This window comes from Lampetra planeri, unplaced genomic scaffold, assembly GCF_965212315.1.
Source record: "Lampetra planeri unplaced genomic scaffold, kcLamPlan1.2.h2 scaffold_243, whole genome shotgun sequence".
NCBI classification, from domain to species: Eukaryota; Metazoa; Chordata; class Hyperoartia; order Petromyzontiformes; family Petromyzontidae; genus Lampetra; species Lampetra planeri.
This window is the reverse complement of record NW_027615072.1, coordinates 46,441-73,315: the sequence shown is the minus strand read 5'-3', so window position 1 is coordinate 73,315 and position 26,875 is coordinate 46,441. Positions and strand designations below refer to the sequence as shown.

Sequence of the window (26,875 nt, the reverse complement as noted above, 5' to 3'; positions counted from 1 at the left end):
CAAGACAAAGACCCCCCACTAACAGCACTTGCCCCTGCGCTCTCTACTATTTGACGATCGACTGACTGCACGGGGAAAGTGCTCTCTACTACAGACTGTCGTGATATAGACTGTCACAGGGGTTAGGGGGACTGTCAGTTGTCTTTGCAGAGCCTGGAGGGGCAGGGTGAACACACACGCGCGTGTGTGTCTACAGACGCGGGGTTATTTTCGACATCAGATCCTTACCCCCCCCCCCCCCCCCCCGTTTAGCATCAGCGGTTGGGGCGGGGGGGTCCCTAGGGGAGTGAGGTATCCTGGTAACAAGGGTGTGTAGAAGGATGGACCCCCTCTAACCCACCCCCCCCCCCCCCCCCTAATACTCTATCATTGCGACTCTCCTCGCATTCCTGTGATATTCGTCGCGTTACTGCACTGGACAATGCATTGCCGGGCAAGCCACAGGCAGAATTGTTCCCAACGCGAAGCGCGACTCTGCTGCTGCTGATGATGATGATGGAAACTGAATGTTGAAGCCTGTTTCAGAGTTGTGCTTGGACTGAACGGCTGAGTGGCTGGTGGTATGTGTCCAGAAAAAACCGATTACTTTTATTGTTATCGCGTGACGACTATCACGCTGCTGTGTGTACGTGTGTCCGTGTGCGTCTTTATGGCTGCAGGTGCTGTGTGTGTGTGTGTGGGGAGCGGTAGTGTAGCGGTTAGCGCGCTGCGCTACGAACTCGTGTCCCGTGCCGGCCTTCATAGGTGCTCGCTAACAGCACTTGCCCCAACAGTCTGCTCAGGCTATACGGGGGATCTTTGTCTTTGTAATCGTGTGTGTACTACGCGTGCGTGCTATGCGTGGATGCATTGTGAATGTTGTGATTGTGGGTATAATTGTGCGATTATTTTCACGCGCGTGCGCTGTGTGTGCAACTGAGATTGTGTGCGATGTGTGTGTGCAACTGAGATTGTGTGCGATGTGTGTGTGCAACTGAGATTGTGTGCGATGTGTGTGTGCAACTGAGATTGTGTGCGATGTGTGTGTGCAACTGAGATTGTGTGCGATGTGTGTGTGCAACTGAGATTGTGTGCGATGTGTGTGTGCAACTGAGATTGTGTGCGATGTGTGTGTGCAACTGAGATTGTGTGTGATGTGTGTGTGCAACTGAGATTGTGTGCGATGTGTGTGCAACTGAGATTGTGTGCGATGTGTGTGTGCAACTGAGATTGTGTGCGATGTGTGTGTGCAACTGAGATTGTGTGCGATGTGTGTGCAACTGAGATTGTGTGCGATGTGTGTGTGCAACTGAGATTGTGTGCGATGTGTGTGCAACTGAGATTGTGTGCGATGTGTGTGTGCAACTGAGATTGTGTGCGATGTGTGTGCAACTGAGATTGTGTGCGATGTGTGTGTGCAACTGAGATTGTGTGCGATGTGTGTGCAACTGAGATTGTGTGCGATGTGTGTGTGCAACTGAGATTGTGTGCGATGTGTGTGTGCAACTGAGATTGTGTGCGATGTGTGTGTGCAACTGAGATTGTGTGCGATGTGTGTGTGCAACTGAGATTGTGTGCGATGTGTGTGTGCAACTGAGATTGTGTGCGATGTGTGTGTGCAACTGAGATTGTGTGCGATGTGTGTGTGCAACTGAGATTGTGTGCGATGTGTGTGTGCAACTGAGATTGTGTGCGATGTGTGTGTGCAACTGAGATTGTGTGCGATGTGTGTGCAACTGAGATTGTGTGCGATGTGTGTGCAACTGAGATTGTGTGCGATGTGTGTGTGCAACTGAGATTGTGTGCGATGTGTGTGCAACTGAGATTGTGTGCGATGTGTGTGTGCAACTGAGATTGTGTGCGATGTGTGTGCAACTGAGATTGTGTGCGATGTGTGTGCAACTGAGATTGTGTGCGATGTGTGTGTGCAACTGAGATTGTGTGCGATGTGTGTGCAACTGAGATTGTGTGCGATGTGTGTGTGCAACTGAGATTGTGTGCGATGTGTGTGTGCAACTGAGATTGTGTGCGATGTGTGTGCAACTGAGATTGTGTGCGATGTGTGTGCAACTGTGATTGTGTGCGATGTGTGTGTGCAACTGAGATTGTGTGCGATGTGTGTGCAACTGAGATTGTGTGCGATGTGTGTGCAACTGAGATTGCGATTTGTGTCTTTGTTCGGGAACAGCACTTGCCCCAAAAGTGTACGCGGCTACACGGGCGATCTTTGTCTTGAGTGCCGTTGTTTGTTCTCTGTGTGTGTAGTAGTCGTGTGGCGGGGAGCTGTCGTGTAGTGGTTCGCCAACTGCGCTACGAATATGAGAATCCGACTTCCATTATTGATCATGTCCAACTAACTCACCAACACCAGTGACGAATATCCGAACGAGTCCTGTGCCTCCCCCTAGCTCGACCGCGGTGCGCTGTGTAAATATTGGCACGAGGGAGGTCAGGGCAAATAAACTGAATATTTAAAAACAACTAAATAATGTTACAAATCTACACTGAATTTAGCGATATTTTAAAAAATACGTAAAAATGAACAAGGCTAAGGAAGGCCGGAAGGTGACTTTACACAATTTAAGTGTACAACAAATATGATTTCTAGAAAACACAAATTACGCAATCAGGCAAATATAGAATCGACGGAGAAAACATCGCAACATTTAATGCAATGTTATAACAACGACAATGTTTTAACAACAATGATAATGATACTCTGAATTTCGATTTAAAGCTTTCGTGACTGCAGGGATTCATCTTCTTGGTTCTTTCGGTAAAGTCACGTAGAATGGAAATAATAAAATAATAAAAATAAAACATAATAAAATAATTCTCACGACGTTTCGGCCACAACGCAAGCAGCCGTCCTCAGGCGAAGGTCTGTAAGACCTGGTCTTCACCTGAGGACGGCTGCTTGCGTTGTGGCCGAAACGTCGTGAGAATTATTTTATTATGTTTTATTTTTATTATTTTATTATTTCCCTTATACGTGACTTTACCGAAAGAACCAAGAAAATTATACTTTACTTATGGTGCGCAATGAAACGTAAACAAATTGTCTTCACGCGGGCGAGTAGACACGAAATCTTAAACTACGCTGCGTGGTTCGTTTAATTGGGCACTCCACCCAGCCCCTCGAGTGCTGTGCGTCCTTAATATGAGCTCGCTAACAGCACATTGCCCCTAAACTGTGTCAGGTGAGTAGCTTGGGATGTACAACTAAATCACAGAGTGGTTGATATGCCAGCTTACCATCAAGATGGGATTATCAATGTATAAGTGCACATACATGGGGAGCGGTGGTGCAGCAGTGGTGGTGCAGCAGTTAGTGCTGAGTTCGATTCCCGCTCACGGCCACCAACAATCAGTGGCGGATATCTGAACCAGTCCTGGGCCTCCCCTAGATCGACTCAGCCTCAATTCGAGTGCCTGGTGCGATGGATAAACATCGTCACTTGGGAGACAAAGGCGGCCGGGCGTGGTGCTGGCCTCACACCCCCTCGTGTGCCGTTCCGGCCTTGACTGGTTCTACCCCCTAACAGCACTTGCCTCAACAGTTTGTTAAGGCTACATGGGGGATCTTTGTTTTTTTTTAATGTACAGTATGCATGCACTTTCCATCCACTGCTGTATGAAGGCCTCCGACACGCCGTTTCGGTCATCGTACTTTTTTGACCATACTTCACCACTCTGGTAAGTGCAGGTTGGCGAATCGGGTAGTAGGAGACAGGGGGTTGCCCAGGAGCGCTCCAGACGTCACTCTGGACATGTGTGAACAAGAGCTTCATAGATCATCGGATTCCTCCGGTATGAATCAATCTTCTGATTCACTCGCCACTGATTTTAGCCGGTAATTAAACTAACCACTGTGCCACCGCTCCACCCACTTTGTGTGTGTGGTTTATACAACACGTGTGTGTGTGTGGTTTATACAACACGTGTGTGTGTGTGATTTATACAACATATGTGTGTGTGTGGTTTATACAACATGTGTGTGTGTGTGTGCGTATGCTCGACGCAGCGTATAATGCATGTGGAATTCATAGGTGAATGTGTACATCTGTGTACACACCGTGCATCAATGTGGGTGCATATACGATTAGTGCATAGCCGTAATAATATTTAAATGGTTTACAAGTATATTAATATTCACGTTTAGTACGTTGTGCTTTAAAAGTAATTGAAAATAAGTGCTAACGTGTGCAAAGATGTACTGTATCATTTGTATGTGTGTGTGTCTATATATATAGAGACAAAGATAGCCCGTATAGACATGCAGTCTTGGGGCAAGTGCTGTTAGCGAGCACCTATCACAAACACACACACTCATGCCCCCACTTCCCTCCATCCCTCGCAACTATATAATTCCTCGTCGCAGCCATCTCTGAGACACACTTCAGCAGTTGTGCGTTCGCTATGTTGTCCCCACCTGAAGAAGGACGCTTGTGTTGCGCCCGAAACGTCGTGGTTTAATTGAGTTGTTTTCAGTTATTTGATTTGATTTTTGACCTACGTGACTTTACCGAAAAAAACAAAGAGTACACACACACTCCTTACGCATGCGTGCACGCACACCCGCACACCCGCACACACACAACTCTACTCTAATAGACATGCACACGCACTCTCTCTTTCTCTAACACACACACACGCACGCAGACTCATATGCGGGTAGTGCGAACGAATTCAGAATCAGCTGCAGGAATCCGTGCTGCTAGCGAGCACACATTTAAGGCTTGTTAGTACTGTCAAAGCATGATAATGACAACTTCTGTTGCATTTCGATTTAAAGCTTTCGTGACTGCAGGGATTCATCTTCTTGGTTCTTTCGGTAAAGTCACGTTGAATGGAAATAATAAAATAATAAAAATTAAACATAATACAATACTTCTCACGAATTGTCTTCTCGACAGACCTGTTCTCCACCTGAGGACGGCTGCTTGCGTTGTGGCCGAAACGTCGGAAGAATTATTTTATTATGTTTTATTTTTATTATTTTATTATTTCCATTCTACGTGACTTCACCGAAAGAACCAAGAAGACTTATGTTGCACCCTGATTAATTAAATCCCCCAACCCCTCCCCCTCTCTCTCTTTGCGATCCGGTTAGGCTGTATGTGAAGAGACGCAACCGACAATGTAAACCATAAACTATTTATATTTTACCAGGTAAGGCCCCCACCGACCTGTACAGCTCTTTATTCAGAAGCGACCTGGCCACAAGTGATATCTCAACGAAGTGGCCTATGATTGTCATGTGGAAACGTACAGCAGCCAAATTTCTCTAAAAGCATCACGTTGTTTCTAAATGTGGAGGGAATCAAACCGGAGGACTCGGGAGAAAAATCCACACGACCATGGGGAGAGAGAGAGACACGCAAACTCCAAATATACAGCAACAGGCGTCAGGGTCGGGATCGAACCCACGACCTCTTGCATACCAGCCGAGGTAGTTAACATCTCCTCGCCACTGCACGATTTCAGTTTGCGCCATGCATTAATAACCCGCGGCTTCGCGTCGCCCTTCAAGGCCCGCGTGTTGACCACAGCGGGGAACAGACCGCCCCACCCTCACGCTCATCGGGACAGTTCACCCGGCACTGGTTCACGCGAGGAACGCGATGAACGTCGCGGCCCTCGAGGTTCGCTTGCGCCCAACGAATGTCCCCGACTTGAAGAAGCGCTCCCAATCCGGTCCCCCAAAGAGCGTTGTTTGTTCGCGCGGTTGATGAGCGGTCGCTATCCAAACAACTCTTTCGTAAATCGTGTTTCGAGTAATGGTTGTAGCACGCCAATAATGATCGTAGTAGTCACAATAATAATAATAATAAATACGAAGCACGCGTTCTTGTGATGCCACATGCGCGTGGCACGCACCGTGGCACGCGCATGTTAATTCGCAGCCCCCCTCTTCAAACGGCGCCTGTGATGAATTTTTTAAAACTCCGTACATCACAGGAGGCAACGTCCACATCGCAATGAAGTGGGAATAGTAATGTTTCATTAACCTAGTTTTGTCCAAAACCCCGCGTGCACCCCCCCCACCTCCACTCCCTCACGGTTCGTCGAGAGCTCCTCCAGCACGACGGAGAGAATCGCACGGCTCCCCCCACAACCCCCCCTCCCGCCGATTGCTGCAATGATCGGCGGCGAGGAATCAAAAACCCCCGCAGCCACAGCCTGGTTCAACACAGACACCCCTAGGGCGGCATTCGACAATTGACACTGCGCGCGTCATTAAGTAAAAAACAAACCGAGATATATGATAGGCGACGTTTCGAGCAACGGCCCTTCTTCGTGGCACGTAAAATATGTGATGTGAAGAAGGGTTCATAGCGCCATGAAGAAGGCCCATTGCCCGGAACGTCACCTATGTTTTTTGTTATTGTACTATCTCAAGGCCAAACGGTGCTATTATTGACGAGTGTGTTAAGTTGTTGTTCATTGCGCTTGTGTACCACGGCCAACGCAGCAGCAGCAGCAGCCGCAGTTGCTAGCCTAAAGAACAACACGGCCACGTGTTCAGTTCGCTTGAGCCGGTGGTCTCGACAAGGCTGAGGACATGTGGAAGGCTCGACTCTCACGCACACGCCTCGCACTGCTTTGGGACGTCCACGTGCTCGACCCTTTTATGAGTCGGCAGCCTCAACAACATCGTGCTCCACGCGTTCAGTTCGTTTTGCGCTGCCGGTCGAGACAACGCCGAGAGCCTTTATCGCACGCAAAACTCGGCGGTCCCACGGCACGCGAATGCGAGGCGAGATGGGAGCAGCGGCGGCCGTCTCCCGCCGCCTGTGGTTCAGTGTCATCTCGGTGGGGCCGTCGGTGCGCTCCTCCGATGCGAACGGGCAGCGCTGTTGCAGACATGGCCACCGCACGTGATCACGTTGCGTTGCGTCACAGGCGTAGCACGTGATCTGCTCAACGGTGTCACCGTGCGTCGGAGGTGACAGCCGAAGTGCAAAAATGTTTTAGCGGAGTTGCTTTGTTTTGTCTGTTGATGGGCTCCAGGTTTGGAGCGCATTGTTTAATTTATTTTTGTACGATTTGTATTCAAACACATTTTTTTAATGGAAAATAAAAACAAAAATTCGCCGCTCTGATACTTTCATTCGACATCGGAAAATCCGCTCGCTCGGAGCGACGCGCCGGTAAAGATATTGCGACCCCTTTGTTAAAAATGAAGTTTGCTGAAACGTGAACCGATATCTCGACGTTTCGTGACATTGCGGATTATTACATAAAAAATAAGAATAATTTAATTATCGGTCACGGGCACAGCTCCACGCGTGGGGTTAATTCCAAGCTGCAGTGTTCGCTGCGCTGCGCGAGTAGAATTAACACGACACAATTGAACACATTCGTCAATAATAACAAACTGTGTGTGTCTGTAGCCTCGAACCTGGAAAATAAATATAATAGGCGACGTTTCGCGCAATGGCCCTTCTCCATAGCATATTCATAACACATCAATATGAAAAATAAAGCGTTACCCGGGCGGCCTACATCCAACAGGGGATAGAAAATAACTGTGGATGATGAAAAGGATAATATTGGTTGGTGATGATGATGATGATGCTAACTACAAAGCATCTGATGACTGTGCTGATGATGATGAAGATAATGATGATGGTACGATGCTTAAATGGGCCTGAGCCTACGTAATGAATTCGCGTGATAATCATCATCATCACCATCATCAACATAATCATCAACAGATGACAAAGGAAGCGAAACAAAAGGCACAATAGCCGCGCACTTTGTCCTTTACAAATTTCGCCGATTTATAAAATAAAACAAAATCCCTTGGACAATATCTCACACAGCATCGGCTAGCAGTAGCATCAGCAGCATCATCAGCAGCAGCATCATCAGCAACGCTCTCAATGTACCTCCCGTGTATAGACGCAGGCATAATGGCTCGAGCAGGAACCTCGTTATCCGAGCACCGATGGGACGTGAGTCATTATGCTCGCTTAATTTGCATCGCCTCCTAATTGCGTTACGCCTGGCCCTGGCCTAACACGCGGCCATAAAGGGATTAATTGAAAACGGCCCTCGGATGAAATATGTTGGACGTGCGATGCTCGTAAATTCGCGCGTAAAAAAACTTACATGGTAAATCACGCCGTGTGGTGTACGCAACGAAGACCCCCTACCACCACCCGCTCCCCCTGAGTTCCACGCGCGGATGCAGGTGTCCATTGCGTGCCGTGGTTGTGCTACGCGAGGGGGGGGGGGGAGCGGTGGCGCAAGTGGTGAGCGCACTGCGCCTACGAAACCCGTGACCGGCCCTCGGAGTTCGATTCCCTCTGACGGTGGCGGCATCAGTGGCGATTATTTGAACCGGTTCTGGGCTTTGCCTAGGTCTGCTCGGCCTATAATGAGCATCACCCGGTGCGGTGTGTAAATGTGAACGCCGTGGGGAGACAAAGGCGGCCGGGCGTGGTTCTTGTATTGCTTAGTGGTGGAAATATAGATTTTGTATATATGTATTTTATGCGTAAATATTTGGTGAATACATGCTCACGGATACACAATGCAAGCGTTTGCTCATGTCGAATACATTATAAAAAAAGAAATACGTACGTAAAATATGTGAGTAGAATATTCACGAAACGTGTACAAAAATAAAACGTGTGTATGTCTGTATGTATGTTGAACTTCTTTCGCACCGTACGTAGCCAATCACGCTAATCGGGCGTACATAATCTACACAATATAAAATATATACACACAGGCCCACACAATATAACATGTACTGTATGCACAGATAGGCATATACATAATATGATGATATTAAATCGATAAATTCGGACAAAATATACACACCAATTTAAATAATCATACACACACGTGTGTAACGTACATACATAAAATTCAGTCGAAACATACAGAATATCTCCATATATATACCATAGACATGCGCGCACTAAATATACCACACAGACGGAAGACACACAAACATATAACAAACACACACATACAGGCAAATAACACAAATACACGCATCCACACACACACACGCATAAAATACTGAACCAACAAAAAAATCGAATGTACACAAAGCGACGACATAAACATTCACAATGCGCGTGAAATCCAGAATATTCATAATTTGCACGTAGCACGCATAAACGAAACACTCACACACACGCACTTCAAAATACAACACACACACGCGCACGCAAACGTAAACTACACACAAAATAATGTGTACACACGCGCACGTCTTAAACAACAACCATATAAACACGCACAAAACACGAGCGTAAAGAATTCACGAGTACCACGCATGCGTAAGTGACACCGCAAATTGTGCACAGTACACGCATACGTACTTTGTATAAACACACACAACGCACAGGCATTGCAAGGAAAAAAGCCAGTACACACACACACACAACAGACAGACACATTCACACACAACGAGCACACGCGCACACAATATCGTACAATAAAAAACTAAACCATGAATATAGCCGTACACTTATATTGTACGTTGTTAATGATTATATATCGCGTCTGTATGTTGTGTGTGTGTGTGTGCGCGCGCTCTGCGTATACATCTGCGTGTGTGTGTGTCCGGTCCTGGGCCTCCCCTAGGTCGACTCAACCTGCAATGAGTACCTGGTGCGGTGTGTAAACATCGCCACTGGGGCCTTCATAGGTGCTCGCTAACAGCACTTGCCCCCACGGTCTGTTAAGGCTATACGGGGGATCTTTATCGTTGTTGTGTTCATTGTGTGTCGGGCTTAGCGCTACGAACCCGGCGAGACTCGGGATCGAGTCCCCCTCGCGGCCCACACCACGTGGCGATTATCTGAACCGGTCCTGGGCCTCCCCTAGGGTCGACTCGGCCTCAAATGGATCCCTGGTGCGGTGTGTGTAGGAAACATCGCCACTGGGGGAGACAAAGGCGGCCGGGCGTCGTGTTGGCCCAGCCACCCTCTCGTGCGCCGTTTCGGCTTTCATAGGTGCTCGCTAACAGCACTTGCCCCAACAGTCTGTTACAGACTATACGGGGGATCTTTGTCTTTGGGTACGTTACTCACGAAAACCGTCACCTGGCGACGACTATCACCAACATCACCAGCACCACCATCAGCCATGTGAGACCCACTGCTGTGGAGAAGGCCCCATCAAAGACGCCGGGAGGGCCATAATCCCCTCCCGGGATCGATACTGAAATCATTGATACCTTTTTGGGCGGACGTCAACAGCGCCCCCAACATAGGAATGTGGAATTTCCAATACTGCCTGTGGCAGGGGCTCGGTAGCGGGAGGTGAGAAACGAAACACAAACCCTTACACCTGACTAGCAGACTATATATATAAAGACAAAGATCCCCCGTATAGCCCTGACAGACTTCTTGGGCAAGTGCTGTTAGCGAGCTCCTATGAAGGCCGGCACGGCACACGAGGGGGTGGGTGGCCAACACCACGCCCCGGCCGTCTTTGTCTCCCCAGTGGCGATATTTACACATCGCACTAGCTACTCATTTGAGGCTGAGCCGACCAAGGGGAGGCCCAGGACCGGCTGAAATAATCGTCACCGGTGGTGGCCTTGAGCGCGAGTCGAACCCGGGTCGCCGGGTTTCGTAGCGGAAGCGCCCTAACCGCTAGGCCACCGCCCCTCACTGTGTAAAGACGCGCGCGCACACGCGCGCACACGCGCGCACACGCGCGCACACGCGCGCACACGCGCGCACACGCGCGCACACGCGCGCACACGCGCGCACACGCGCGCACACGCGCGCACACGCGCGCACACGCGCGCACACGCGCGCACACGCGCACACACACAAGTGCACACACACGTGCACACACACACACGTGCACACACACACACGTGCACACAAGCACAAACACGCACACACACACACGCGCACACACACACGCACACACGCGCGCGCACACACACGCGCACACACACACACGTTCACACACGCGCACACACAAGCACAAACACGCACACACACGCACACACACACACACGCGCACACAGACACACACGCGCACACACACACACACGTGCACACACGCGCGCACACACACACGCGCACACACACACGCACACACACACGCGCACAGACACACACGCGCACACACACACACACACACGTGCACACACACACGCGCGCGATCGCACGCACAGGTCGCATGCTGAAATATCAGCCTCAGATTCATTGACAGAGAAATCCATTCACTGTGATCTCAGCTGGCAACGGCTCCGTGTCTTCACACAAATGTGTTTATTTTTTTATTTAAACACACGACCAGCGGATTTTAAAGGGAGTTGGTATCGGAGGAGTCAATGGTGATGTCTCAAGGAGAGTGGTAACGCGGGGGGGGGGGGGTTAGGTGAGACCTGAAGTCAGTTGGTGGTGGAAATGTAATAATTGCTGTGTCCTGTGAGTGCATGCATGCATGGCGTTCGCCTTGCCGTGGATGCGCATTCGTAGCCCAGAATAATCCCCGTATATAATTGACTGTGTGTGTGTGTACCTGTGTGTGTGCGTAACTGAGTGTGTGTCAAGCGCGCTGCGCTACGAACCTGGAGACCAGAGTTCGATTCTCGCTCACGGCCAACACCACGTGACGATGATCTCAATCGGTCCTGGCCCCCCCTCTAGGTCGACTCAGCCTCAAATAAGCAGCTGGCGCGGTGTGTAAACATCGCCACTAGGGAGACAAAGGCGGTCGGGCGCGGAGCTTGCTACCCACCCCCTTTGTCAAAGACAAAACTCCCCCGTATAGCCTTAACGGACTGTTGGGGCAAGTGTTGTTAGCGAGCAGCACACGAGGGTGGGGGGGGGGGGGTAAGGGGGGGGGGGGTTGTGGCCTGCACCACGCCCGGCCGCCTTTGTCGTACTTGTGCGCGCGTGTGTACCGGGAGCGGTGGCGCAGTCGTTAGCGCACCTCGCCACGACCCCGGCAACCTGAGTTCGATTCACGAATGCGCCGATACCATTAATGGCGACCGATATCCGTCCCCCGATTCCGGCTCTCTCCTAGGTCGACTCAGCCTCAAACGAGATTCGTGTGCGTTGTTTAAACATCAGCAACCGGGGAGATAAATGCGGCAGGGATGTGTTGACAGCTACATCGGTTACTCGTGCGCCGTTCCAGCTATAATATTTGCTCGCTGACAGCACTTGGGCCAATAGCCTGTTAATGACTATACGAGGCATGGGTGCGTGCGTGATGTGGTTAGACACACACACACTGAACCGACAATGTAATCCCCATCGGTAACCCTCTTGTCGCCCTGTCAATAGCTTTCAACTGGCGCGGCGTGTTTACTCGTGGAATGAGACGCGCATCGCGACGGGACGTTGGCCAGAGAATCGGGGCACAAGCACTACTACTAGACAAACACACAGCCAAACACACAAACACACACACACAGCCACACAGACACACAGCCAAACACACAAACACACACAGCCACACAGACACACACACAGACAAACACACATACAGCCAAACAGACAAACACACACAGCCACACAGACACACACACAGCCAAACAGACAGGCACACACACAGCCAAACACACAAACACACACAGCCACACAGACACACACACAGCCAAACAGACACACACACACACACACAACCAAACAGACAAACACACACACACAGCCAAACACACACACAGCCAAACAGACAAACACACACACACACACAGCCAAACACATACACAGCCAAACAGACAAACACACACACAGACACACACACAGACAAACACACACACACACACAAAGCCAAATATCCCCCGTATAGCCTTAACAGACGTTTGGGGGGTGTGGGTAGCCAGCGCCACGTACAGGCCGCCTTTGTCTCCCAAGTGACGATGTTGACGCATCACCCTAGGTACACGAATTGAGACTGAGTCGATCTAGGGGAGTCCCAGCACCAGGTTCATATAATCGTCACGAGTTGTTGGCGGCCGTCGTGAGTTGGACTCGAACTCGTGTCGCGGGTTCGCAGCGCAGCGGGACAACCACCACACTTCCGTTCCCCCGTACACACTGACAACATACACATACACGCGGCACACACACACACACACGGTCCATAGGACAGTCAGATAGAAACACACCCGGACAATCGATTGGAATGACACACACACACACACAGGCGTGACATCGCATGCAGCTAAATTATCAACAATCATTACACACTGAGAGCACGCGGTTGCATTATCTATAGTGGGCCGGTCACGTGGACAGTGTCGCAAGTGACACACTGCTCACAGCACTTGCCCCAGCCGTCTGTTAAGGCTATACGGGGGATCTTTGTTTTGACTGTGCAGTCATGATACGACACGAGTACGACACGTGACACACTCATAACATTTCAATTAATCAAATTGCAATCATAATAGCGGATACAATCATTACAGCTGACAGAATCACAACAGCTGATACAATCCGCAATAGCAAATACAATCACAACAGCGGATACAATAAAAACAGCTGATACAATCACAACAGCTGCCACAATCATAATAGCGAGGACACTCGCAAACAGCTGAGATAATCGCAGCCAAGAGCGACGCCTGTGTGCTTTCGTGATGAAAAATTATCGGCAATTTTTACGAACTTATTGGCGTGGCTGCTGCTGCTGCCTAATCGATGATGCACAAGCAAAGCCAACAACAACAACAGATCCTCAATACATTCGCAAAGAACAACGCGCGTGGCCTTCAAATGAAAAAAAAGAAACAAATGTATAATACGCGACGTTCCGAGCGATATCCCTTCTTAAATAGCACGTACACGATTTGTTTGACCGCAGCACTAAGCCTTCTACATAATACGTAAGCGGTGTATGTGCTGTTAAAAATGGCAATTGCCCGAAACGTCATGTGATTAATTTATAATTTAAGACCGCACAGTGTGATTGAAGAATGCGTTGATTTTTATTTGCCATCAACATAAAATACGAGGAACCGTGTGGGAAAAAACCCCCCATCAAATAAGATGCCATTTGTTGTTATCCTCACTTTCCGCAAAAAAAAAACTGGATTAAAGGCATTAAGGTAAGCTTTTGTGAACACAGCGAATCTGCGTTGCGAATAATAAACGCTAACGACGATGATGATGATGATACGAATAATAATAATAACAATATTCAAACAATTCATCTTGAGCGTGTGAGTTTAAAAAATGTCACGCGATGCCCGTTGGTCCTCGCACCGCGAGCAGCAACTGGTGAGGAGGCGTTATTATTGGTGAGCGGATCTGCAAGCTTCGCTGCTGATGAGACCCAGAAAGTCGAAACTGGTTACCGGAGCCCGTGTGCAAACGCAAATGCTGCTGGTCAAGCACAGACGTACGTTTTGTAGAATTCACATTTATTGATGGGAACCTATACGTAGACATATACAGAACGGAGTTAGATTAATTACTTTGTTGTTTTTTTTTATCGGTAACATTGTTATTGTGGCTACTGGAAATATATTATCCGTTAGGTTTTTTTTTACAAACACGTTTGATGTGAATGCTGTAATCGTTTCCTGTACAGATGTTGACACACAGATCCCCCGGATAGCCTTTGACAGACTGCTGGGGCTCTTAGCGAATACGGGACACGAGCGAGTGGTGTGAAAAACACCACGCCCGGCCGCCTTTGTCTCTCCAGTAGTGATGTTTTACACACCACACGATAGATATCCACAGTTGATATTGGTCGTGAGCCGGAATTAAACACACACACAGACGTAAAGACACACACATGAACACACATTAACACAGACGTGAACACACACACACGCCTTAACATACACACAAAGACGTGAACACACACACATGAACACACATACATACACACATACACACAGACGTGAACACACACACGTGAACACACATTAACACAGACGTGAACACACACACACGCGCCTTAACATAGACACAAAGACGTGAACACACACACACACATGAACACACATACATACACACATACACACAGACGTGAACACACACACATGAACACACATACACATGGACGTGAACACACACACGCCTTAACATAAACACAAAGACGTGAACACACACACACGAACACACGTACACACACGTGAACACACATACACACAGACGTGAACACACACACACGTGAGACATCTGCCTTGCACACACACACATCTACCCTGCCCACTGTCGCGACAATGTACAGACAGGATCATGTCTAACTAGTCTAACTAGCGTAACTAGCACTAACACCGATACTCGCAAACACGCGCGAATATCACGACGCGTTCCATTCAATAAAAATCGGCATTTGCGCAGGCGATGCACACATAGAGCAAAGATCCCCCGTTTAGCCCACGAAGGATGTTGAGCCCAGGGCCGGCTGGTGTTGGTGGCCGTGATCGGGAATCGAACTCGGTTTGGCCGAGTTCGTAGCGCAGCGTAGGGCGCTAACCACTACCCTACGGCTCGCGTGTGTGTGTGATATATTGTGGGGAGCGGTGGTGTAGCGGTTAGCGCTACGCTGCGCTACGAACCCGGCGTCCCGAGTTCGATTCCCGCTCGCGGTCAACACCCAGTGACGATTATCTGGACCGGTCCTGGGCCTCCCCTAGGTCGACTCAGCCTCAAATGAGTACCCGGTGCGATGTGTAAACATCGCCAGTGTGGAGACAAAGGCGGCCGGGCGTGGTGTCGGCCACCCACCCCCTCGTGCGCCGTGCCGGCCTTCATAGGTGCTCGCAAACAGCACTCGCCTCAACCGTCTATTAAGGCTACACGGGGGAGCTTTGTCTTTAAATGTACACAAGACACGCACGCACGTGGACACTCACGCACGCGCACAGTCCAGCAAGCACACGGACGCATTCGTCTCTCGAGCGGCGTCATAACCCACGCACCCCCAACCCCCCCCTCACATCGCGCACCGCCGCTTCTCGCCACGCCTGTGCTCACGACCCTCGTGGCTTGTGGCTCGAGGTAGCAGCGGAGGGCTCCTCTCGCTGAGCCCGCGAGCTCAATGGAGCCGCGTGTGGAACTTCGAGGGCTGCTTCCTGACGCTGTCGATTTAAGGGCTCAAGTGTTCACCACAACGCGCATTTCGGCTTCTTGAAATTTGGAGCTGTTTTTTTTTGTTTACCGAATTCGAAACAACAATAACAACAACAACAAAAAAATCGTCGATTCTTGTTGTTGCTGTTGTTGTTTGGATTGCCGACCCGTGCTCTGGGTCAAACGCGACTGTGGTTCACACACATTCGCGTTCAAATCCTGGTGGCAACCGGTCGATTTAAACGAGTGCCGCTTTGTGTGCGGAGGTCAACGCGTGGATTGTCCTTTGCTTTGGAGAAACTCGCTCTCCGTCATAGGAATGTGGAATTTCCACCACTGACAACATAGCTGTGAAGAGGAGATGGGCACTGCTCGTTTGAGCAAAAGGAAATCAGCAGCAGCAGTGAAGCTGCCGCGCCCGATTGAGATCGGATTTAATAAGATGATGCCGTAAAAAAAACACTCGACTATTATTTTGATTTCACCAGGTAAGGCCCACTGAACTGTGTAGCTCTTTATTTAGAAGCGACTTGCCCACAAATGATAGCTCAGCAAAGTGGCTTGTCATCGTGTGGACATTTATAACGGCGGCCAAACGCTCTAAACGCGCGACGTTGATTTGGAATATGGAGGGGAAAACCGGGAGGACCCGCAGAAAAATCCACGCGACCACGGGGAGAGAGAGACACCGAAAACTCAAAATCTACAACAGCAGGCGCCAGGGTCGGGATCGAACCTACGACCCTCCTACTTACCAGACGAGGCAGTTAACATCTCGATTCCAGCTCACGAACACCACGACTGCAATATGGGTGAAATAAGATGGGGTAAATTGGGGGCGGTGGATATTCATGTCAAGGTCTTTGTGTCTGAGCATTAACCAAGACAAAGACAAAGACCACCCCCGCCCCCCCCGTATAGCCTCAACAGCCGCTTGGGGCAAGAGCTGTTAGCGAGCAGAGCCATCACGACCGCCGCCACCATCCAGCAGAATTATAATAACATTGTGCGCACACACACACACAACATTGTGTTCATCTACTGCGGATGAATGGGGTTCTGCACGACGTGCCAGCGGTCAGAGTGGTGAAGTATGGTCACCCCAGTCCCCTCACCCCCGCCCTACCCACACAGCTTGGCGAGGCCTCCATCCAGCAGTGGATTTATGATTGAACTGAGCACTATCCATAATCAGTGGCGATATGGAACGGGAGGCTATTGCAGTAGTCTCTGGCACTGTACGTCACGCGGGGGTTATACACGAAGTTGGGGTTGGAGCGGTGGGGGTTGGGTGACATCGAGAGTCTCGTATGGACGCGTGTCAGCACATGTACGCCCGTGCGAGCTCGCGTCTTCTGTGCCTCGATTCGCCGCTGCTAAATTAAAGCTGTGGAGCAATGAGCTCGGCCCCACGTTGCCCGGGGGGGGGGGCGTGGGGAGACGTTCATGCAGCAGTGGATAGACCAAACGCGTTGCCCGATGATAATGACGATTGATAATTACGATGATGAAGATGATGAGATTAGGCAGCATTACCATTCGCTTTGTGCGGTTGAATGAACGGACGAACTAATGTCATGGCCATACGACTCTGTACAACGCAGCGGTAGGTACCGTTCGGCCTTAATAGGTGCTCGTGAACACCTCTTGCCCCAATTGCCCGTGAGAGGCTACACGGGGGAGCTTTGGTTGGCGTCTCCGCGTTGTCGCGCTCCGAACCCGGCCCACCCGAGTTCGATTCGCGGGTGACAACATCAGCGGCGAGGAAATTTTTTCGAAGCGGATTTTTTGTGTTTGTTCATTCCCGCCGTGGTCTCCTTAGATCGACTCAGCCTTAACTCGAGTGGCTCCCTGCACTGGGTAACAACGGGAGCCGCTGGGATGGAAAGACGTCGTGTGCGTCGCGTTAGCCTGAACAGGCGCTCGCGAACAACACGGGCCATTACAGTCTAGAAATGTGCACTGCTATTCTGTGTCTTTGTGGTGATATTCACACGGTGTACGTACTATAAAGACAAAGAGCCCCCAGTATAGCCTTATTAGACTGTTGGGGCAAGTGCTGTTAGCGAGCATCTATTGAAGGCCGACACGACACACGAGGGGGTGGGTGGCCACCACAACGTCCGGCCGCCTTTGTCTCCCCAGTGGCGATGTTTACACACCGCACTAGATACTAATTTCAGGCTGAGTCGACCTAGGGGAGGCCCGGGACTGGTTCAGATAATCGTCACCCGGTGTTGGCCGTGAGCGGGAATCGAACTCGGGTCGCCGGGTGTCGTAGCGCAGCATAGCGCAAACCACTACACTACCGTTCCCCCACAGTGCGTACTATATATATATACACACACTCTGCACACTACATATCAGCGTAGCGCGTTTATATATCTCATAAAAAAAAACTTTGTAAAGCTCCACATCATGCTGCAGTAATGTATTTGAAATGTCGCTAAATACGCAGTATTGTTTCCATGTATTCGTGCACATATAGTGCGTTGGTTGTGTTAATCGCTGTAAGTCAGTACGTTGTGTGGACATACATCGCCAAGATTGTACATTCGCATATTTATGTCGGCCAAAATCCGTCGACTAACGTACGATTCCAATGTAAATATATTGACAGTCCTCCGGCAATCCACTGCTGGATGAAGGCTTCCCCACGCCGTCTCGAAGGCGAGCAGGAATTTTTCCCGGTTCGTGATTTCACTCGCCACTAATGTTAGCCGTGGCCGGGAATCGAACTCGGGTAGCCGGGATCGTTAGCGCAGCGCCCTAATCACTGCGCCACCACTCCGCGCACACACATACACACACATATACACACACACACGCACACACACATATACACACGCACACACACACACAGACGGACCTCTGGACGTGTATATATATTTAATCAGCAAAAGTAAACATATATAGAGTGCACACATACTGTAGTATAGCGTAACATTTACATGTTTTTACGATCGTTAGCCACCCCCCACCCCCCCAAAAAAAAGTTCGAATGACGTTCGCTAGGAACATTTGTTCATAAGCAGAACATCCCCAGTCGGGTTTGCCTTTTGTTGCCAATCATCAGCATTGTAGCCGTGTAATCAAATGTCTCTATTGCTTTGCTTGGCGCTCCAGGCATCGCCGCTCCACCGACACAATGCGGACATGGTTGGAGTCGCTGTGTGTTGTGTGTGTGTGTGGTGTGTGTGTTGTGTGTGTGTGTATTGTGTGTGTGTGGTGTGTGTATTGTGTGTGTGTGTGCGTGTGTGTACAGACGCCCAGGTCGCTACATTTCAAATGCTATAACGATTGTAATAAAATCATTGCAATGTTGAGAGTCGGTGGTTGAGTTAAAGGTGTCCTGTGCATGCGCGCGGGGAGCGGTAGTGTAGTGGTTAGCGCACTACGCTAAGGACCCGACGATCCGAGTTCCATTCCCGCTCACGGATATCTGAACCGGTCCTGGGCCTTCCCTAGGTCGACTCAGCCTGAAACGAGTACCTCGTGTCGTGCGTAAAACATCAACACTTTGGGGGGGGGGGGGGAGACAAAGGCGACCAGGCGTGGTGATAACCACACCATCTTTGATAACAGCACCTTGCCCCAACGGTCAGTTAAGGCTACACGGGGGATCTTTGTACGTACAGAACGACCTCGGTGTTCGTCACGATAAGATCGGCCGATATTCTGTTTCCCTTCGACCCGGGCACTTACAGAGCCTTCAAAGATGCCCGTCACAAGCCACCGCAGTCGATACAAAGACAAAGATCACCCGCGTAGCCTTACACCGAATGTTGGGGCAAGGTGTTGTGAGCGAGTAGCAGTACAACAACGCCCAGGCCGCCTTTGTATTCCCAATGCTGATATTTGCACACCGCAGCAGTCCACATAAGGAAGCCCCCAGGAACGGTTCAGACAAACGTCACTCGTTGTTGGCCGTGAGCGGGAATCGAACTCGTGTCGGCAGGTTCGTAGCGCAGTGCGCTCACCGCTACGCTACCGTTCCCCACTACGTACACACACAGACAAAGGTACCCCGTATAGGCATATGAACCGTGGGGACAAGTTCTGTTAACACCTGTTTTGGTTTAAATCCCGCGCGAGGTGGTGGTGGTGGTGTAGCCAGAACCACACCCGGCCGCCTTTGTCTCTCCTGTTCTCGGTTTACATACCGCACGAGGCACACATTTTTTAAGGCTGAGTCTACCTAGGTGAGGCTAACGATTGGTTAAGATATTGATTGCCGATGATATTAACGGGAGCCAGGAATCGAACTTTGAGGGTCGTGTTCGTAGCGCAGTGTGCTAACCATTGCGCCACCACTCCCACCAGTCTACGCACACACAATGCGATCACGAGAAACATATCCGTATGTACATATATCACATATGCACACACATGAATGCATAGATAATTATCGGTGCATTACCAAACAAATTCAAAGACTCCCCGTATAGCCTGAGCAGACTGTTGGGGCAAGTGCTGTTAGCGAGCACCTATGAAGACCGGCACGGCACACGAGGTGGTGGGTGGCCAACACCACGCTCCCGGCCGCCTTTGTCTCACCAGTGCTGATGTTTACACACCGCATCGGGTGCTAATTTTTTTTCATGCTTGTTGAACTTCTTTCGCGCCGTACGTAGCCGAGCGTGCTCATCGGAGAAAGGTCAGGGCCAGTTCAAATATTCGTCACTGATGTTTGGTCGTGAGCGGCGGAATCGAACTTGGGTCACCATCCGAATAGAAGTGGAGCGCACTAACCAAGACACCACCGCCCCAACTAATACACACACACACACACACTTTCTTATACACACACATGTATATTTAGAGACACGTACATAATACGTACGCACACACGCACCTCTATACATATAGATACACAGACAAACATATATTCACGTAGCGCAAATAAATACACACACACACAAACACAGCGCAAAGATATATATACATACACTTACACGCCTATATATGCACACATTTACAAACATACATGCATGTAAAGACAAAGATCGCCCGGACAGGCGATTCAGGCTGGTGGGGCAAGTGCTTTTAGCGAGCACCTACGAAGGCCCGAATGGCACACGAGGGGGTGGGTGGCCAACACGACGCCCGACCGCCTTTGTCTCCCCAGTGGCGATGTTTACACAGCGCACCAGCTACTCATTGCAAAGACAAATACACACACATCAACACTCAGACACAAAAGACAAAGAACACCCGTATAGCCTTAACAGACTGTAGGAGTAAGTGCTGTGTGGGTGGACAGCACCACGCCCGGTCGTCTTTGTCTCCCCAGTGACGATGTTTACACACCGCACCAGGTACTCATTTGAGGCTGAGTCGACCTAGGGGAGGCTCAGGAACGTTTCAAATGATAGTCGCTGGTGGCCGTGAGCGGGAATCGATACACATACACAGCGGCACGTACATGCACAAAGACACACACGCGCGTGCGCTTGTGTTTATAATATTAAGATCGCCAGACGCATGTTAAGCCGGCCTCGTCTGTGACAGAAAAGCAGACAGACAGTCAGGCGGTCAGGCAGGCAGGCAGTCATACAGTCAGGCAGTCATGTAGGCAGGCAGTCATACAGTCAGGCGGTTATATAGGCTGACAGCCATGCAGGCAGATAAGGCATACGTGCAGGCATATTGACAGCAATAGAGACAGACGGCCAGTCATACAGACAGTCATACAGACAGTCGCACAGACACACAGCAGTAGAGACAGACACACAGCCATAGAGACAGACAGACAGTCATACAGACAGTCGTACAGACACACAGCAGTAGAGACAGACACACAGCCATAGAGACAGACAGACAGTCATACAGACAGTCGTACAGACAGACAGAAATAGACGTTCATTTATATATACAGACCGCCAAATACGCAGTCATGCAGACTGACGCTACATTCACTTTATGTGCACAACATATCGTGACATACGAGCGAGGAGACACAGATACACACGCGCCAAGTCCCTTGTGTATCTAGTATGCATGTACGTGTGTTGAACTTCTTTCGCACCGTACGTAACCAACCGTGCTAATCGGAGGTGCGGGTACATATCGACATCACGTGTTAATATTTTTCGTATCATTATTGTTGTTGTTGTTCAAACAGAGGGCAAGTCTCAGTTGGAGTCGAGACCATCTTGGGGGTCACACAGAGAGCGAGAGAGATATTGGGGGTGTGGGGGGGGTGTGGAGGTTGCACGGAGCGATGTACATCAGCTCGTGTTCACGTGCTAGGCCGTGCCTGGGAGAGGCGTATCATCCAGCAGTGGATTGACCGCGGCTTACAATGAACGACGATGTTGAATGGCGACTGAGATGTTTTATTTGCGGCAGTCACGTGGCAGGGGAGGGCGAGGACGTCGCGAGCTTGAACTTAGACTCGGTAATGTGGTGTCTGCTCTGCGTAATCGTACCGAGTTGGTCTGTGAATGTGCCAATGCGTTAATATTGATGTTAAACCACGGCGCCGAGTATGTGCTATCAATAATCAATCTACACGCGGCGTATACGCTGTGTTGATCTATTAAAGATGCAGCATGTATTCATGCACGTACACACACAATCAAATAGGTCGTGTTCAACCGTACAGATTGTTGGGGAAATTCGTTTCAGAGAACAGCTGTCAAGGACCGGCACGAACGGAGGGATGTGGGCATTACTACTCCCGGCCGCCTTTGTCTCTCCAGCACTGATCCTTTACACGCACTGCATCGGGTAACTCGTTTTGAGGCTGAGCTAACCTAGAGGACGCGCAATATAGGTTCGCCACTGATGATGCTGCAACTACGGCACGGAATCGAACTTAGTTTGCCGGGTTCGCAGCGCAGCGCGCTAACCACTGCACCACCAACCTCACCCCCCCCCCCCACACACACACAAAGACACACACAAACACACACACACAAAGACACACACACACTCTCTCTCTTGAAACTATAACTAAAGTATCTCGCTCACCACCCCGGATCACCGCTAGATTTCCCCTCGCTCACACTCACCCACGAATACACTCACCACCACCACCACCCCCCCCTCTCCCATCCTCATTCGACATCGCCGTGCGAGTGCGATGCACGCGACGGACACGAGTGAGACAACGGACGGCGGAGTCGATGTGCACAGCACCGGCGAAGCAGGGACCACGGGAGAAGTCGCGGAACCACGCAGAACCCTCGAACCGGACCGAAACTTCGCGATTGGAGCGACATTCCCGTCGGCATCGCCTCGGAGTCGCAACGCGCGCGGGTTCAACTCCCCGCACGCCTCGCCCGACTCGCCTCTCTTACCGTCTCGGCCTTTGGAGACACCGAAGTCGCTGTCCTCCCTCTCGCTGTCTCCGTCCAGCCCTAACTCCTTGCTGCTGGGCGGGCGGGGCAGCATTGGCAGCCGCGGAGCCAAACCTGCCGACAGGGACCCCGCCATCGCATCTTCCCTCGCCGCCGCAGCAGCGGCAGCAGCGGCAGCAGCGGTCGCTACAATTTCGTCCGTGGCCATGCCGCTCCGAGCGCGAAGCGAGCCGCTCTCGAGGACTTCGCGGTAAGTAATTCCGTCCTTGCGGTCCTTCACTTTGCCCTCGAATGACTTTGAGACGAAGGCCGTGAGCTCCTCCATGCTCGGGATTTTCGACGGCAGGGAAGCGGCGAGCTCGGACGGGGCAGAGCGATGACGGAGGAAGATGCAGCTGCTGCTGCTGATGATGATGATTGTGTGAATCACACCGATGAGAGCAAATATTGTCCGTACAACGAAGCCTTCTGTCTGGTAAGATTTCTTTTTTTTTTGCTACAAAACTACAAAATAAAGTGAGACATGTTTTTTTTTACAAAAATAATGCTCGTAAAATAATTTAAAAAAATAAGCCGCAATGAACTTGGCGCCTCTCTCTTTTTTTTTAAGTACAAACAAACAAAAAACTGCGCTACGCGCGGCGCGAGTTGAAATTTCTTCGCGCCCTCGGCACAGCAACGTGGAGCTTGCTCCGCAGCCTTCTCCCGGCAATTAACGCGGCGGCGACGGCGGCAGGGGAGGGATGGACGGCAAAGAGAGAGTCTGGCTTTTTGTCGGTATCTTTCAGAAAGGAGGAGCGGGGGGGGGGTTTGAGGCAATAGGGGAAATCTGTTACAACATTTCGCGGGGGGGGGGGGGGTGGAAGAGGTGGGGGGGGGGGAGAAGGAGGAGGAGAGGTGCTAAGCGAGGGGGGGGGGGGAGATTAGCAGCAGCGGTAGCGGCAACAGCGGCGGCAGCAGAAAATGCTGCTCCAAAAAATGAGCCCGTTCCCCGCAAGTCGCGGTTGCTTATATAGGGCGCCGAGACGAAGAGACTCACGGCGCCCCGTGTGGGTTTGCCGACTCTGCGTGCGCGTGTCCGTGTCCGCGTGCGTGCGCGTGCGCGTGTCTGTCCGTGCGCGCCCGTACCGCAATTACCGAGCAGCTAATCGCTGGCCGCGTTGTGCATTACACCCTTATCGCCGTGTCATCGGCGCGAAGGGGTGGCTTGGCGGGTGTGTGGGTGGGTGGGTGGGTTGGGTGGGGACGGGCAGGAGGAAGGGATGGAGGGGGTGGGATGGGGAGAGGAGTTTAGTGGGGGGAAGGGAGTGGGTTGGTGAAGATGGGAGGGACGACTGGAGCTGTTGTGGGGAGGAGGCTGCGTGAGAGAGAGAGATGGAGAGAGGGAAGGAGGGAGGGAGGGAATGAGGGAGAGACGGAGGGAGGGATATGATGATGATGGAGGGAGAGGCAAGAGTGAGAATGGTGCCGGGTTGCCTGTGGATGGGGTCTGGGGGTGTGTGGGATGGGCTAGTGGCTGCCTTGTGTGGGAGGAGGTGGGTTGATGGTGGTGGTGGTGATGATGGGGGGACGTCGTCGTGGGAGAGAGAGCGGAGGAAGGAGGGGGAGGGGGGGCGGAGGACAGCACACACACACACACACTCTCTCGCACAAGGCGGCTACCCATTGGCCGCTCCGGCAATCCATCGCCCCATTTGACAAGAGCTTCTAATTAATTCAATTACATTGTATCCCTGTCGAGGGAACGAGCTACGGAGCGCCACGCGGAGGAGGAGGAGCAGCAGCAGCAGTAGCGATGATTCTCGAGATGGACAAGGGCCTCACGTCGAGCGCGCAACACACAGGACTCCTGCGGGCCGGGTTCGATTCCGGGACAAGTCACTGCTGCTGCTCTGTTTGCGAAGCGGCGCGCACGTGGGCGCGTGCGCGTGTGTCTGAGTGTGTGTGTGTCGGAGAGAGTGTGTGTGTGTGTCGGAGTGTGTGTGTCTCAGTGTGTGTCGGAAAGAGTGTGTGTGTGTCGGAGAGTGTGTGTGTCGGAGTGTGTGCGTGTGTCTCAGTGTGCGTATCTTTGTTTTTTGTGTCTGAGTGTGTGTCTGAGAGTGTGTGTCGGAGTGTGTGTGTCGGAGAGTGTGTGTGTGTATGTCTCAGTGTGCGTGTCTTTGTTTTTTGTGTCTGAGTGTGTGTGTGTATGTATGAGAGTGTGTGTGTCTGAGAGAGTGTGTGTATGAGAGTGTGTGTGTGTATGAGAGTGTGTGTGTGGGGAGCGCTAGTGTAGCGGTTAGCACCCTGCGCTGTGAAACCGGCGACCCAAGTTCGATTCCCGCTCACGGCCAACATCGGTGACGATTATCTGAACCGATCCTGAGCCTCTCCTAGGTCGACTCAGCCTCAAATGAGTACCTGGTGCGGTGCGTAAACATCGTCACTGGGGAGACAAAAACGACCGGGCGTGGTGCTGTCCACCCACACAGCACTTGCTCCTACAGTCTGTTAAGGCTATACGGGTGATCTTTGTCTTTTGTGTCTGAGTGTTGGTGTGTGTGTATTTGTCTTTGCGTGTCTTTGTTTGGCGGGTGGCAGATGTTTTTATTGTTGTTGTTGTTGAGTGTTGGTGTATGCATATTTGTCTTTGTGTGTGGGTGGTGTTGGCTACCCACCACCCCTCGTGTGCCTTAGATTTGTCCAAAACCGTCTGTCGGAGGCTAGACGCGGGATTTTTTTAATTCTCTGTGTTCGTGGGGAGCGGTGGCGCGGCTATGAATCCGGACAATTGAGTTCGATTCCCGCTCACGCTCAACGCCAGTGACGCTTACTTAGACCGGTCCTGGGCTCCCCCCCCCCCCAACACTTTATTTAGACTCAGCCTCAAGTGAGTAGCTGGTGCTGCGGGTACACATCGCGACTGGGGAGACAAAAGCGGTCGGGCGTGGTGCTGGCCACCTAAACCCCCTCGTGGACCGTTCCGGCCTTTTTAACACGCAGTCGGCTTTCGCGACCAATATCATCCACGAGATAGGTTTTTTTGGGTTAGTTCGCGTAAATTTACGGGGATATTTCGCGTAAATTTCCGTAAATTTACGCGATCTTTCCCCGTAAATTTACGCGTAAATTCCCGTAAATTTACGAGATATAACCCCGCAAATTAACGTGATCTAACCCAGAGCACCTCTCTTATGGACGTTCCAGCCTTCTCAACGCTCTCGCTAACAGCACTTGCCCCAATAGTCTGTTAAGGCTACACGGGGGATCTTTGTAATTGCGCGTATCTCCACGCGTCTGTGCCCACGCGTGCTTTTTGTTGTTGTTGTCGTACGTGAGTGTTACCTTTTTGTTTTTAACACGCGCGTATATCGTGTACGCGTGTACGCGTGGCCCAGTGTATGTAAAGTAAATACAATGTGAATTGCACGCCCGTGTGTGTGTGTGCGAGCGAGTGTCTGTAGGCTGCGTCCGTGTGTCGATATTTTCGCGTGTGTGCACGCCACACTAAATGACACGTGTCATTGACACGGCTACCACGCTACACCCATGTGCTACGCGTGTGCGGGCATTGGTGCG

At 50.9% G+C, this 26,875-nt stretch overlaps 1 protein-coding gene across 1 annotated transcript in view; it reads right to left on the bottom strand.

Moving 5' to 3' along the window:
* Window positions 1-24,043, bottom strand: part of SHOX2 (SHOX homeobox 2) — a 37,733-nt gene extending 13,690 nt beyond the window's left edge. The window contains 2 exon segments of the mRNA XM_078623417.1: window positions 22,405-22,425; window positions 23,432-24,043. Coding sequence (XP_078479543.1) covers window positions 22,405-22,425; window positions 23,432-23,642 — 232 coding nt within the window. The 5' untranslated portion in view covers window positions 23,643-24,043.
* Window positions 24,044-26,875: the final 2,832 nt, after the last annotated feature.